The 16987-nt window shown below is 35.7% G+C and overlaps 1 protein-coding gene across 2 annotated transcripts in view; it reads right to left on the bottom strand.

Moving 5' to 3' along the window:
* Positions 1-16987, bottom strand: part of LOC139686798 (cell division cycle and apoptosis regulator protein 1-like) — a 55302-nt gene that overhangs the window by 29704 nt on the left and 8611 nt on the right. The window contains exons 4-12 of one of the 2 annotated variants that reach the window (XM_071583846.1): positions 15559-15710; positions 15185-15220; positions 14983-15066; positions 9541-9977; positions 8369-8631; positions 7366-7552; positions 5385-5525; positions 4667-4946; positions 4199-4551 (exon numbers count right to left, since the gene is read on the bottom strand). In XM_071583846.1, coding sequence (XP_071439947.1) covers positions 4199-4551; positions 4667-4946; positions 5385-5525; positions 7366-7552; positions 8369-8631; positions 9541-9977; positions 14983-15066; positions 15185-15220; positions 15559-15710 — 1933 coding nt within the window. Of the gene's footprint in view, positions 1-4198; positions 4552-4666; positions 4947-5384; positions 5526-7365; positions 7553-8368; positions 8632-9540; positions 9981-14982; positions 15067-15184; positions 15221-15558; positions 15711-16987 lie in introns of both variants that reach the window. The other variant, XM_071583845.1, reaches the window with a different exon arrangement.

Genomic DNA, 16987 nt, shown 5'->3' on the forward strand with positions numbered 1-16987 from the left:
GAATCACAGTGATAAGGAAATTAAAAATTAGGCGAAGCAATTATACTCATCATTTTACTCATGCAGGCGTGCCATTAGCCATGGTGTCAAAGGTATGAATTGAAGTAATGCTGCCGAATTAAAATCAAGGTGGTTGTGGGAACCTGCAGAGCATCTGCTGTACTCAAAAGAAATCAGCACTTTTGCTCCTGAAAAAAATAAATGTCACTGGGGACAGCAGTCTTGGGGGTTGGCTGAAGTGCAGTGCTCCATATAGAGGTCCATCTCGGGATAATTATTGAAAATGAACCAGCAGCATTAACTCAAAGACTCCGATAGGTTTAGGCACGAACATTATGGATATGGAAAGTTTAATTCATGTTAAAAAAGGTAATTTATGCAACTTTTATTGTATTATTACAGCTGTTTCTTACCTTACCCATGCAATGCTTAATGCATTCTAGGCAGCCAAAAATGTTTCAGTAAAAAATCTTCGAGAATTACTTTTTTCAAAATGTTAAGACATTTTTCAGAGGATCAGCTTAAATCTATAGTCAACCTCTAATTAGGCAGATAATCTTCTTTTCTTTACATACCTTTGAACCTATTTATTATTAACCACACTTGCACTGTAATTCAAGGATGAAAAAATTGTTCATGGTTCATGTCATCCATTGCCAACAATGATGCACTTTTGTGAAGTTTTTAAGACTTAGCAAATAATTGGTGTTTAAGTGACTGAGACTCACTTATCTAAAGACTCTCCTTCACCACAATACAGAAAAAATGACATGTCACAAATGAGTTTATTTGAAATGTAGTATGAAATGGATTCATATTTTCATTGACAGCTTATTAAACCTTCTCCATTGACTTTACGTCCTCACCTCATCTTTCAGCACTTATTTGTACTTTTCCATTCACCTTTTAGTACTAATTTGTGCATTTCCATTTAGATCATGAGAAGTGAAAGAAAGGAATAATGTTCATATTTCAGGCACCATTAACAATAACTTTAAATAATATTTGAATGATGAATATTTACTTATCTATGAATGAAAATAAAAAATGGTTCGAAGACCTATAATGCAAACCATAATTCTTGTGTTCTTCATAAATGTTTCTTTCCATCCATGTCCTCTGACTCATGAAAAAATTAAGAATATTACTACGCCTTGTCACAGCTTTTTTACTCTCTTGGATGAGATTGCCTAAGTTACAGATGTAAATAAATGTGGGGGATAGCATAAATAAAAAATTGAACAATAAGCAACCGATTAAAAATGTAATTCAGTAGACAGTGTTGGGAGAAATTCAATTTCTATGCAAATGACAAAAGGAAAGAAGTGAATAGATTTTACTAAATTGATTCATTCATGCAAGCTAATTTAACTAATATCATTAGGTTTTGGACAGTCCCTAATAACTACTATGTTCTACACATCATGCAAATTTCCTTAACAAAATGGATGTTTTGAAAATTATTTTCAATAGCTTCCAACAATTTGTGCAGGGCAATAAAAATGCATCATTACTTCACCATGCTTTTCATTAAACAAAATGAATACAGCATTTGCAATGCTGTTCAACAAGCCAAGTTTTTATTCTGTACACTTTTAACTTTTCTGGGGCACAGCTAACAGAATCTAAATTGAAAAATGTTATCAACTAAAACTAAGATTTAATTTTCAGAGGACTACCTTGCCTATATCTTCTAGAGTACAGCAGATCATGGAGTGAGTAAAGACTGAAGGATTTCAAAACCTGCTTATTTCCACCTAAATGCTCTAACATAACTTGCTAATATCACAATAACAGTAAGCTTTACAGTAAAGATTTTGTTTGAGACAACAAATTACGAAAGTCATCAGCTAATTGCAAGGTATCAATTCAGAATAAATGATGCTACTTTAAAATAAAACAAGGGAGTCAATTAGTCATACACCACACCCTTGAAATTACCTTATATTTTTAAGAACTTAAATAATATTTTTCAAATTAAATCAATGGGGCACCTCAACTAGTAGCCAAACATTTACAACAACTAGTAGCCAAATTTTAATGGGCACAAATTTAACAGCCCCACATTTCTTAGCCTTGACGTTAAGAAAACCTGAACCCACACTGCAATAAATCCTTCGATTCCACATATGTTCCACCTTCCTCAATCCCTGCATTTAGATTTCTCCCGATAATCCCCTCTCCTCCAAGGCCATGCCTAACACTTCTTCATTTGTTTTCCTTTCTATCATACACATTACAAATAGCTGCCTTGAAACAGTAAATTTTCCAAGAAGATTCTGAGGGAAGGTGTATAATACGGAAAGTTGGAACTTATGTTAAAAAATATTCAGGGGAAAAACACTTCAAAGCCTTCAGTAATGTATCTGAAGTTTGATTGGTAAAATTTTCAACCATAAAAACTAATTTGACTCAAACAATTGGAATAATAGTAGACAAAAATTGGCATAAATGGATGGAAAGATATAAAAGTTTCCATGGGATTCAAATCAAGGACAATATGAAATATTAACATTCTAAATAAAACAATAATTTCCTGCAGTGTGAAGAAAAAAATAAAGGTTGTTTTGATATTCCTTAAATCTCCTAAAAATACTATTAAATAGATCCTCCAAATGCATCACTCATTACCAAGAGCATTATTATTTTTTGTTCAATCTGCATGCTTACATGTGTCATTCAATTAAAGGTTAGGTATTGAAAGTTACCGATGAAAATTTTCTACATCTCTGCAGAAATATACTATTTTTCAACATGAATTGCCCCAGATAAAAGTCACCTATACTGGGAATGTGACTTTCTTCTCCGGAAATACACAGTGGAAAATAGTTAACTATGGTTATCTAGATACAAAATAACCCAAATTCCACAAGAATACTAAACAAGCAATAAATGAAGCAAAGACACTCTGGAAACTGTTGAACATGAGACAGACATGAACTAATGAATAAGAATACCAAATCATTCTACAGACTAATAATGAGGTTTTCCATGAAACAATCAAAAAGCATCAGCATACAGTCACCAGTGATGACTGGTGCAAACATAACTGACTTAGTTCAAATAATTCATGTTCAACATAAGTCAAATGGACATAATTGGCAGCTTTAATTGAGTTTCTAGAATGAAATAAAGATCAAGAATTAGCCACTCTTTTATGTGTACTATGAACTCCACACCACCCTAAAACCAGCAATTCAATTATCTAAGACAAAGGCATAAACTGCATTTCCATTAATGGGACTGAATATTTATCAGTCAAATTTACCAAACAAGCACTCCACATAACTAGTACAAGACAAGGAAATAAGATTAAGTTTCTGGAAGTCAACCTAAAATTGTCACTAACCACTGAAGAGCGATAATATACATTACTTCATCCTCATCTTTTGGTGAGAACTAAGACTTAACTCAGTATCACTTCAAAGAAAACAGAAGGCTCCAGTCCTAAAAACAAATAACATGAAGTGGATTTTCAGGCATTGCATAAGCAATACAAAGAAAAGAAAGGATATCTTCTTGCAAACATATTCAACATCCTATGTTTTTCATTCAAATAAAAAAAACAGGCAAATAATGTTTTTACTGAACCATCCATCCCTCTCTCTTTGTACTTTTTACCAATAATTATTCATTCATAAAGGAAATTAAAGAATCTTACCAACAAATTCAAAATTGGTGAATCATCAGGCCACAAAATGCTACGTATGAATGCATGAAACTGGAAAAATAACTCTAAAAAACACATGCCGATGCGTAGTGCGTTCCATTACAATTATTTAACTCAATATATATGGCATTACAGCTGCAGTAAGAAAACCCATCACAATCTACGTGCACAACCTACAGAAAATTTTCTCGTCATTGCTGCCACAAAAATATTTATCAAATCATTAAAAGAATTGAAAAATTAAGTGTCTTCTGATAACAAAAATATTAAACTCTTACTTGAACAAAGATTCAGAGCATCCATTTCCCTAATCACGTAAACCTATTAGTAGAATTATATTTTTCATAATTCTCAATCCAACCTTTCTGAAATTCTTCACAATATATTAGGCAAAAACCTGGAAGTTCTAACATTTAATTTGTTACTTAAGGTAATTAACGGAGTATATCAAAAAGCAAAAAAAAAAGATATATGCCACTAATCCTACACGTGAATGCATGCAAGGGAAAAAAGCTCAAGAATTCTCACCATTGAGTGCAATGACCGAGGTCAATTCCAGTAAGGGCTCGGCATGTTCTCACGGCAGTTCGCACCAATACTGAGGGGTCTCCAGCAGGGTCAGCACCATCCAAGGAAGGGCTCCACGGTCCACCAATGGCCATTGTCTCATTCTTGCCACGCAATCCCACAAGGAAGTTGACCATACGAGTGGGATGCACAAAACCATCTTTGGGTATGTCACCTCCACCACCTGTGCTGTTTGATCCACCCCCAGCACCACCCGAATTTGAGCTAATGGATGACCCAGAGCCACCTTCTTCAGCTAAAGGACAAGTTTTACGAAATAACTCATCTCGAGGTGGAACACTAAGGAGCATTACCTGTGGGAAAAAAAATACAAGAAAATTGAAGTGTTATTAAGAGATTAAATGTAAACAATTCAAAATTATGTAACTGATTTTTAAATGTGAATTTTCTACCATGAATCATATTTACCTTGGCAGAATAAATATAATCAGCATCTGGAGGTTCCAGGACATTTGGTGTGGAACATCCATTGCTTCCACGACATAGAACATCTTCTAATTCATCAACCTCCTTGTGCATGACATGAAAAGAGCATGGATAGTGTTCTTCTGTTTCTGGAGACAAGAGGAACAGAAAGGGTCTGTGTGGTGGGAAAGCATCAACCCACCGGAAGTTACTTTGGAAGAAATCTGAAGGTATATATAAGTTGGTATAACGCCGCCTCAGCTCCAAAACATTTGCTTCGGCCCTGAAAATTTGTAAACAGCAATTTTCATAGTTTAACATCCAAGTTAGAGTTGCTTAAAAACCTCAAAATTTAATAAATGGTTTTTAATCAAATAAACAGGAAGACTAATCTAGTAAATATTTGCAGAAATGCAATGGCAAATATTAAAATATCACACAGGATATGGCCTTCCTTCATTTGTAACTTTTAGATGGAGTTGACCATGTCCATTTCCTCTCCTCTGATTAATAAAGGTAGATGAATCCACTTCACCACAATATTGACATTTAAATCACAGAATATGATATATGACACCATATGAATTCAATTTTTAACAATTATTATCAAACCCATCCAGAAATTTAAACTCCAAATAAGATTAAATTATCCTGATAAAGGTGAAGGTATTGAGGTAAGTATATGCCTTTCAATACAGAATAGGAGTAAATAGTTGCTTACAAATCTAGTGATATCTTTGGAATTTGCACCACATATCTTGGGACAATGCGGGCCCGGCGACGTGGTGGTGACCGACTCCTTGCTCTGGGACTTCTACTCCGTTTGCGAGAAGACGGACTTCTTTTCTCACGATCTCTCTCCCTGCAACAATCATCATTTTTAACATTAGCAACTACGAGGGTCATCCGGAAAGTAGTACCCGTTCGTGAAATAAAGACACAAAAGTAAATATTAACAAACATAAAAAATTTTATTTGAAAGAGGATACTTTAAACTACTTCTCAACATAATCTCCAAGCAAATTAAGGCATTTGTCATAACGTGTGACAAGTTTCTGTATTCCTGCTGCATAGTCCTTCGCCGCCAGCTCATTGAGATACGCGAGGGACCCATCTTGCACAAATTTTTGCATAATGCAGATGGTATTTAACAATTTCATGAACAATTGTTCGAGAAACATTGGGAAAATGCTCACAGATGTCATCAATTGTGACGCGCCGATCGTTCCTCACGAATTCGTCAACTGAGCTCACCAGTTGGTCTGTAATGACAGACGGTCTCTCCGAACGCTCATCGTCGTGTGTGTTCCCCCTCCCCATGTTGAAGTTGCGACACCACCGCCGAACAGACGACTCGTCCATTACATTGTCTCCATACACCTCCTTTAATTGGCGATGAATATCACATGGGCGAACGTTTCTTGCATTGAGGAATTTAATCACTGCCCTCACTTCACAACTGGCGGCGTTCTCAATTTTTTTAAACATTGTAAACAATCACAGAAACAACACAGGCAATGCTAGCGTCACGCAACTTGGCTCAGAGAAGGCAGACAAGCCACTGAAGCTATCTGACCTCGTCCAGCGGCTACTCGCGTCGTCAGCACTTCATGCGGCACGAACGGGTACTACTTTCCGGATGACCCTCGTATAAGGGCATTAGGATGGTTAATATAAAATGGATGTTTCATTAAGTTTTATTAGGAAACCCCTTACAGCCACAGGAGAAGCCATATTGGCAGGGACACCTTAAAAGTCAACATGCACACATCAAAAGATGTGTGATGATGTACATCAATGATGATGGTCCCTAAAAACTACAAAATATGTCTAAATAAAATAATTCTTTTTCATTATCCAAGGTCCAAGTGAATAATAATTACAAAACTGTATTAGGTAAAGCATGTCAGAGTTATGTAATTTTGAAGATTATATATACATATTTGGTGGGTCGCAGTAGTCAAGGGGGTAGAGCCTAGGACTTAAGACTGGAAGGCCCAGGTTTGATTCCCGGACAAGCCACTCTCTGGGCACCTGCAGCTCCACCCAAGCTATGTGATTTATCGGGTACCAATCTTCCTCGGAAACCATAACTGGCACAGGGAAAGGAACTGGCCCCTCTACCCTGATATGTGTGAATTTCACATGCCGTTGGGCTTAGTACTGGGTGAACTCTACTATCACCAACCAAACTGACCTTTGGTTTGATTACTGTGTTTATGGTTTTTATAGACATATTAGGGGCTGTAAATTCAAATTTTCCCTCTGCTGAGTGAAAGTTATAACAGAACAGAATTCGGTTAAGGATACAAATAGAAAAAAATCACTTGCGTTCCTCTTCAACGCAATGATAAGCAAAAAGGGATTTTAGGTCCTTGGTGGAAAACAATATTTATGCTTTTTGAACCTTTCCATGGGATTCCTCCTATTTGAAAAATAAAAAGTGAAAAATTAAAATGGATTTATAACAAAACATTAGGTAGTATTTCATTTTGCATAGACTTCTCAAACCACCCTCTTATTCGTAGAAAAAAAAAATTTAGTACTCCAAAAACTTGTTTTAGAGGCCTTGGAAAATGACTTTGGTCAGGGAATATACTTGGAATTGAATGGCACACTGTCTCCAATTACATGGAAGAAATATTTAGGATTTTTTAGCATACATTTTGAAACTAAAAAATCATAGTCAAGGAAAAGCTCACCTGTTTCTGTCATCTCGCCTTCTATCACGTTCCGGTTCTCTATCTCTTTCTACACGATCCTTTTCCCGGTTTGACACAACACTACTTCCACTGCTATTTCTCTGGCTTGGAGATATCCTTGGCCTTCCTCCAATTTGACTTCCACGAATGAAATTACCACTGCCAGCCACACTGGTTTGTTGCTCCACTTAAAGGGACATGAACAGTTCCATAGTTAAAAATTAATTAGGTTCAGCAATTGTTTCATCAACCAATTAGCAGGTGTTATCAGTTTTTTGTCATTGTAGTTAAAAATTTAGCCTCAAATTTGATTAATGCATTCAAAATACTTCAAATACTGGTGAAATATTTCTGCAGCATGATATTAGGGAACATTACAGACAAAATTAAATGCATCTATGAACATCTCAATTTTTGTCATGCTCCCTATTGTTGGTGGGCTAATTGACATCACCGATAATGGCTCTGATTGCCCGAAGGTTTTTGCTAACATTCAAAAAAGTAAAGTTAGGGCGTGCAAGGTGACTGCCTTTACATTTTCAGTTCCATTTTCTGAATGATTATCACAATGCGATTTAAACTTAGAGAAATTAAAAAAAGCAAACAAACATGCTAGCTAGAATTTATATTTTGTCATCATAATAAGAAAGAGAAAGTTTCTCATGTAAATATAGTACCAGAACAATTAGTTGAAACCAAAGATTCAGGAAATCTGGATACAAAGAGAACTTTTGCTGCCCTTAATTCAGAACCCTTACTCACTTTGAAACTTTGGGCAATGATGTGAAAAGGAGTACTTATTCTACTTAACATTGGTAAATTATTTTAAGTGAGGTCTTCACTCAGTTGATAATAAATTGTTTAACAACAAGAGTTAACTGTTTTAATTATTTCCTCCAATTTGGCAACAGTAAAAGCCAATGACACCTCTATAATAGGTCGTACTGAAATATTTCTTAAATTCTTTTCTTGTACCTTATGAGATAAAATAACGGTTATTCACCTGGTGGTGGCACAGCATTATAACTATTTGCTGACTGGTAGCCTTGTGCTATAGGTGGCATCATAGCTTGTGGTCTCTGCATCATTGGTGGTCCAACACCCACTCCAGGAACAACACTGCTCATAGCTACAGCTGTCCCCATAGTGTTCTGATTTGGCAACACTTGAATGCGTGTCGCATTCCACTTGAATGGCATGTTCACATTGTACGATGCTTCAACAAGAACACGATCCCCCACTTTGGGCATTGTACCTTTTACACAGCTATAAAAGAAATCAATTTATGAGTACATAGAAGGGTGTGGGTATGGTTACAAAAATGCAACTTTCACTCATTTGAAAAGAGATATTTAAAAACAACCATGATAGATTTACCCATAAAATGAGAGCGTTTATATATAAAAAAAAGGTTTAAAGCGGGATTGAAATTACTGAACAAATTTAGAATATGCACTCAAATATAAAGTCAATCAATCATTCTTGGCCCAATTTAAATTAATTAATTGATCAACTAATACAGAAATAGTCAATTTCTATAAGATTATTATGCATTAGCAGATGCAATATTACAGTTCCATTATCCTCAATCAGGAGTCCCTTAAGGAGCATAAATGGTTTAAGATGAAAAGCTATTAATTGTGTAATCAATCAAGGTACACAATAATATCTAGGTGTATGTAGGACGCCAAATGGAAACCATGAGTGCTATGAACAAGGCCATATTTAAAGGACACACAGTTGTTAAAAACTATTATTTTTTCTCTCCTAATTAATTCAAACAACTTCATCAGAGGAACATTAATATTGACATGATGCACTGAAAATCAAGTCTGGAACTTTTCTTCATTTTTATTGATACAACTTTTCTAAATTATTTCATTTTGAACACTATTGACAGATGAAAGGACAATGTGACTGAGGGAATTCTGAAAAGAAATTTACACTGGGCAAAGTTTTATTGAATTGATGGCGGCAGTAAAAGTGAATTGTAGGCAGGTTCTGTTGTTATTTTTTTGGCTGAGCATGACAATAAAATGATGGAAAAGAGTTGAGAAGAGTATGTGACCATCGGACCATAGAGGGATGATTTATGATGGGTGAAGGTTTGTTAGATTGACACCACCAGGAGATGAAAACTGTTTGAACAGCTTAATACATCTAAAGTACTCATACCTTGTCTGGAAAAATACATCTTCATCAACAAATCCAAAGTTGTCATGGAGCTTTGTCACTGCACCAGTGAAAACTCGTTGCTTTGGCGTGTGCTGTTGTTGTTGCTGCTGCTGCTGTTGTTGTTGCTGCTGCTGTTGTTGTTGTTGTTGTTGTTGTTGTTGTTGCTGCTGCTGTTGTTGTTGTTGCTGCTGTTGTTGCTGTAATTGCTGTTGCAGCTGCTGTAGCTGTGAAGCTGCGGCCACTGCAGGTGCCTGTTGCTGTTGCAGAGGACCTGGCTGTCCCCCTGCACCAGCCCCGCCACCCTGCTGTTGCTGGGATTGTGGTCCCACCAATGGTGGAGGCTGTGCCACTGGACCCTGCTGAAAAGCTGTTGGCTGCAGGGCTCTGGGGGTCGGGTAGCTAACAGTTGCCACTTGAGGGAACACCAGGGTAGCTACCTGCTGTTTAACAATGAAGCATCAAAGAATTAAGAAAAATGGTTATGCATATATTTATTATGTCATTTGAAATAATGAACACCATGATAAGAAAATCAAGTGAAGAAAAAAGATGGGAATGGCAAATGAACTCTAAGCAAATTACTAGGCAGCAGCCCACAGACATTAAAATGCATGCAACCAGTTCTTCATCTATACATCAATACAAGAAATTGACACAATAAGCAATTCATAAATTACATCCTATCAAGTGCAGCAAAAGAAATAATGAATTATTATCACCAGAGCAATAGTTAATTATCATAATTGTTTTTAGTCAATCCTCGTAATTCTTCTGTGAAGCACACTTCCATATTGATTTTGGATCTAAATTTAAAGTCATCTGTGTACAAAAGCATTTTACAGTAAATGTGTCAATTTCAAGCATTGCACTCCACAAAAATAATTTGACTTTATAACTACTAATAGGAAAATATTTGGATATATATTAACCTTAAATAAATAAAATTGAAAAAAATATTAATACCTCAATGTCCAGTCGAGTGTTCTAGCCAGTTAAGCTATCGAGGCTTAGGCGAATGATTTTTACACTCTGAAATTGTTATATTATACATTAGCGGATGACTCCATTAAAAGTTACTGTTGCGGCATCTCCAGCAGTTTCTTTGGAATTTATTAATACCTGGTAATGGCTCTTCTCAATACTAAAACTTACTAACGAGAACCAAATTATTTACTAACAAATGAACAAGAAAACATACTTGTCTGAATGGACAAATAATAAAGCAGTGGTAGTTTAAGGGGAGGCGATCGATAGATGAAGTCATTTGCGCCATTAGAGATTGATGGGAAAGGAAGGGGGATCAGAAACTTGGTATCAGCACTAGCCTACTCTTATCAAAAGGTGCCAAGGGGTCTGCAGTTTAATGTCCCATCTGACAGATGTCGTACTCACTCAAAGTGCTCTCCACAAAGCACTTCAAGTAGGGAATGGGATAGCACTGAAAATATCTGTTGTCTCCAAGATTCAATCCCAGGCCCTCTTGGTGGGAAGCCAGTATGTTAGCCACCACACCATACCGATCCCCAATGACAAAGTAAAAGTAAGCATGAGGCATAGAGGACTTATAAGTGTTCTCTCCTGCACGGAACACTTCCAAAAGGGTTGCAGATCTAAATTAAAAGTCATCTATGCAGCAGATACATTATCATTATTATTCTACCGGTTAAGGAAGGTTTTGGATGGATACAGTCAATACAATAGTACAATGATACATTTCCTTGCTCCTATTAACAGAACAAAATTTGATATCTGTCACAACAATTAACCCCTTTCCAATTCTATTCTTTCATTCCGTCTAATATCCCTATCCTATTCTGGCCCTTTATTTGCTCACCTAACATTCTTCCCTCTAATACAGTCTTCAACATTCTGTTGCCAATCAAAATGTTCTGCATTCATCTTCCCTTCCTCCTTTTAATTTCTCCAGCAATCCCAATCTCTCCTTCCGTATTATGTCTAGCAATTCTGCATTTGTTTTCCTCTCTATTTCACTATTTACATCATTTTCCACCCACACACATCTTAGAAGCCTCCAAATCTATTACTAGTATCTTACTTCAAAAACCATGTTTCCATACCATACAAAATCATGCTCCATATCAAAGTTTTCACTAATTTTCTTAAAATCCTTACTCAGCATCTCAGTCATCAATTCCCTCTTCCCTGGGTACAGTTCTTTTTGCCTAATGCAGCACTACTTATGATGTACCTGTTACCAGACCTTCTTTGTCCATATCACTTCCAAGTGAGATGGGTAAATGCTCTCAAAGTTCCATATGCTCCAGTTCATGAGATCCTATCTTAGTATTCTGGAAAATAGAATAATCTTTGTCTTGCTCACATTTATTCTCATTCCATACCTATCACACTGACTTTCTAATGCACTCAGCAATGTTTGCAACACTGGTTGACTGGGAAACTAAAGCTTGATCATCAACCAACCTAACCGATTTCATGAATGTCCACCACTTTCATTCCTATCTCCAGTTTTTCTAATCCTCTTTAAACCATTTCCTCCATAAGTTAAGAAACACAGGTGATAATATACACCTCTCAAAGCCCTCTTCTTACCATTGCCCATTAAGATATTATTTAGGACCGTGGTTCACGTTCACCTTTCCTTCAATTGTGGAATGAAACCACCGGGAATATGAATTTGATTTGTAAAAAACAAAAAAGAATTGAAATAATTAGTTCAATATTTATGATACATTAATAATTAATTTTTTACAAGAAACCTGTTGAAATACATTTGCCTTTGTCGCCTCTTCAAAATGCTGCAAAAATGCAACACGTCATTATCATCATATAAATTACTAATGCGCGCAAGAACTCCCATATTAAGATGACGCTTGTTTCCCATGCTTTCTGTATTTCTCTTATTACGCTAGATGATTGTTGCTTCACTGTTACCTCCTCCTCTGACAAACTGTCATCCACTACTTCTTTCTGTGAAACACAACGCAACCCCATTATCTCTTCGGAAGCCAGCTCTTGGCTTTGCTACTCTATAAGCTCATTGATATCATTGTTATCCACCTCCAGTCCCAGGAACTTGGCCAAAGAGAAAATCATGTTGACCACAGTCCCTATATCTGCCATCTCAAATCCCTTAAAGTAAATTTCATCAATGCTCTTCGGCCAAAGTTCCTTCCAATCAGAAGGGAGAGTTCTCTGGGTAATCCCTTCCCATGCCTTTTAGATCATTTTAAGGCAGTCAACGATGTTGAAATGATATTTCCAATTTTCTTATTAGATTGAGATTAGTCCTTTCAGTCACCTCATAACAATGCTCGAAAAGTGTTTTAGTGTAGATAGATAGATAGATAGATAGTGGTCTTTATTTGGGCGAAATTAAGACCAAATGGTCCCTGTGTAGAGCTTCAGTGTGAGCTGTGCTTGGTTTGGCTTGCTTAGAGCTGTGTAGTGTAGAGCTTCATCAAGTTAAAAATAACCTGCTGATCTAGAGGCTGTAGTAGTGTTGGGAGAAAGAAACTGGATCTCGATGAACTTCCTCATATGAACTGATCATTTTGACATTTTATGCAACACTTAGTTTCTGTTATTATTTTGATACTATCAAAATTAATATTAACCGCAACTATTTTGTATGTCTGATTTGGGAAAAAATACTTAATAGTTAGCATTTTTTTGGTGAATTGGCATGCACTAATGGGTCGAAGTCCGGTACCTGTGTACCTACGACCCAAAGATTGAGGCTGATTTGAGGGCACATTTTGGAGTAAAAAATGTGCATCTTATGGGCTGGGAAATACGGTAATCACACTTCTCAGACCTGTGTCAAAACATAATAAGGTCTACCTGATATCTTGCTGAATCCCCATGCTTTTTTCATGTATACCTATGCCTATTGTGGACTTCATACCATGTGTTTATTATGGTAAACACCTGTCTCCTCTATTGCTTCATTGCTATCTCCTCTATAGAACTATTGCTTTCTCACCACAGTCATTCCTTGTTTCTAAATCTTACCTCAATACATTCTCTTCCATCATCTACCATTGCATTCCCATTCCCCATCACTATTAAATGTTTCCTTCAAGAAACAACCACAACTATTACTTCTAATTGATTGTCTGATAGTTGTATACTTTTTTAACTGATATATCTAACACATGAATTATTCATGATTCTGTAATCAAGGATGGGAAGAGCACTAAAAAAAGTAACTGATAAATGACTAAATAACTTGTTCCAATCCCACCATATGAAACCAAAACTATGGGACTCAAAAGTAACTGGATCCAATTACAGTTACTCTTTTAAATTTACAATCAGTTACAAATGAAAGTTAAATTTTTAAAGTTGATTGTTACAATTACAAGTATACTAAAGTTACTTTAGATAACATTTAAAAAGTAAGCCTAGGTTATGAGTTAAATGCAAGAAGACATTGCCAAAATGCTATTTTACATTAAGTTATTTCTACAGAGGCTAACACATTTCAATGCGAATTTTCAGATATTTTGCTATCATATAAATTACACTAGTACAGATCAAAAATAAAAGTATTATTTACCAGTAATTTAAAAGACAATAGTGCTTTAAGGTTTTGCAGAAAGTTGGTTTTAAACCTTCTGTATTCGATGTCTAACTTCTCAATTTTCATAAGCAGAACAGAACTATGCCCCATGCTGATTTTTTAAATGTACTGTGTAAGATTGAAACAATAAAAAATATGATACCAAATTTAATACCTAAATACAGTAATCCCTAACTAATCCAGATAGATTTTGGCCATGTAGTGCAGGCAGTTTCTTATGGGGGTCACAAGATGGCCACAGTGATATACCAAAAAATACATTTTGCTTAAAAGTTTCTTTGGACATGTAGGAAAACCATACTTAAGGAATTCATCATTTTTATGGGAGTAATCTAAATTAATATCTACCAGTGCTACATGAAGCCATTAATTCACTTGTTCAACAAAATGCTGCATGTTACAGAGTCACAACACATTTGCTTAAGCCAGATAGCAAGTTCTTATTTGCTTGTGCCCTAGTAACTTCCGAAGCACATACCTATCTGAAGGCATTCAGCAATGCAGCAACTTTTCCAGTTAACCTAAGATTTGTTACACTTGAGACTTCTTGTTTACCATATAGTCATTTGAAGTCCCCCGGGATTTAGCTAGCACAATAATAGCGGAGAAAACACTCTGTAGAGTTACTTCAATTAAATCCCCAGTTAATCCATATTTTGCTTAATTGATATGACCTCTGGCCCCATATAGTCGGCATTGGCGAGGGTTTACTGTGCATTAAACTTTAAAAATTTAAATAAACATACTTGAGAAAGTAAGAATAACAAATCACTCACATGAAATCCATTACAACAAATCAAAACAAAGATGGATAACGAGGGAAATAAAAATCTGAAGGGGGTTTACTGCTGTGACTTCTTCATAATGAAAGTACTTACTTGAGTGGTAGCCAGAGAGGTGGGAAGGGCAACTCCAGGGTTCCCTAAAGCTGAGCCCAGTGATGATGGCAATGCCATTCCAGGCTATCAAATAAATGAATATGTATGTTAAAACAGTTCAACACATATTCAAATTTAAGCTATGACAAATTGCTTCAATGACCAAAATGGAGGTTACATAGAAAACAATGATATAACATACCTGAGAAAGCATTGCTCCTTGTTGAAGTGCAGCATTCTGAAAGTTAGTTACCCACCATATTAATAAAAATGATAAGGGGGATAAGGCTACAAATGTATATTATTATTTGCATCAAATACTTATTGCTTCTAGTTTTACGGAAGCTATATGAATTTTTACACACATGGCTACACTTGGCTATTTGACAAATACAAATTATTCCACAAAGTATACCTCTAATATGTAGCCAATTTGGTTTTCTATTGCCATGGAACATCAATCTCATTGTTTACTGGATTGTAAATGAGGACTGTCGGCATATCGTTAAGTTTTCTTTCTACATAGACAAATTCCTAAAAAAACTCTTTCTAAACAAATTTCTAAAAACAACTTACCTGCTGAATACTTATAGTTGGTTGAAACACTTGCTGAGGTTGTTGGTAAGACACTACAGTGGGTGGGTTTCCAAGACCAGGAGCCAGTGAATTCTGGCCCATTATTTGAGGAGTCAGCTGAGTTGGTTGGCTGACTGGAACTAATGTCTGGGCTGAAAATAGAGGGAAAAATACAAAATTGATATTAAACGAAAAACAACAGCATTGAAACCCTCCATGCTGTTCCTCATTCTGGATATGCATGAGGAAAACTGAATTCTGCTGACATTAAAGAGTAAAAAAAATTGAAATTTGGAAAAATGCTTCCCTAAGTTGTTAAATTGATTTCTCATTGACTTGAAAAAAAATAACTTGAAAAATAATAATGTATCTAGTATTCAGGGAATTCAGAATTTGAACAGTTAAAAATACCCAAGGATGCAATTAACCACAAACTCAGCAATGGCAAGCAATGTGACTTTTCAGGAAATGGCCCTCAACCTTGATGTGAGAATTTCATATGACTCAGTTTGATTACAGTATTTTTGTTAACGAGAGCTTAGTATAAGGTATTGTCTACCCCCTTATCCAAAACTAATTTCAACAAATATCAGAGATTTCTTTCATGATGTTTTCAACTGTTTTGATTTCACCTAAATGCTCTCGGCAACAAGGTATCTTCTGAATCTCCATTGCTCATTTTTGTTTTTACCACTTGATTTTACTGGGTTCATTTGGTTTGATTAGACATGCCTTAGTAAAAGTGATTTTGGTAATTTCCCTCAGCCTATCACCTTCAAATGATCAATATTTTGATTTTGAAAAACACTAAGGTCTGAATATCATTACCATATGAACATTTCTTCATGTTGTTTTTGCACACAATGTGCAAGTGAGGTACCAATTAGGGAAATGTCCTAGTTTCAAGCTGTCTCCACCATTTAAGTTTCATTTTCAATATTGAACAATATTTGAAAAAGTTAACATGTTCAAACATTTCTGCCTGGCAATTATACATTTTTAACATACTACCTCATACCTACAAAACATTTACAAACAAATGCATCTCTCTAAAACTTAAAAAAAAAAAACAGATGGGGGAGTTTTCCCGATTTAGTCTTCTTACTTTGCTGTAATAAAGAAAACCATGACTTTCATAAATCTGCTCTCTCTCCATGCTGGCATAAAGAACATCTAAAAAATGGGATCTACCACCTTATATGAAACCACAGTCATCTTCCTAAATCATAGATTGCACCACTCTCTTAACCTGTCTTAATAATAATCTCAGTTTTATTATTAAGTGCTTTGCTCTAGAAGCCTTCCTGTTCTTACTTATATGGATTCTTACAACAAAAACCTTTAACACATATTTTAATGTCCTCAGCCTTCAAAACCTCTACGCTTCAATTACCAATATACAGGTTGGTGTAAATGGGCATATTATTAT

This window comes from Hetaerina americana, unplaced genomic scaffold, assembly GCF_022747635.1.
Source record: "Hetaerina americana unplaced genomic scaffold, ioHetAmer1.1.p SCAF_15, whole genome shotgun sequence".
Taxonomy (NCBI): domain Eukaryota; kingdom Metazoa; phylum Arthropoda; class Insecta; order Odonata; family Calopterygidae; genus Hetaerina; species Hetaerina americana.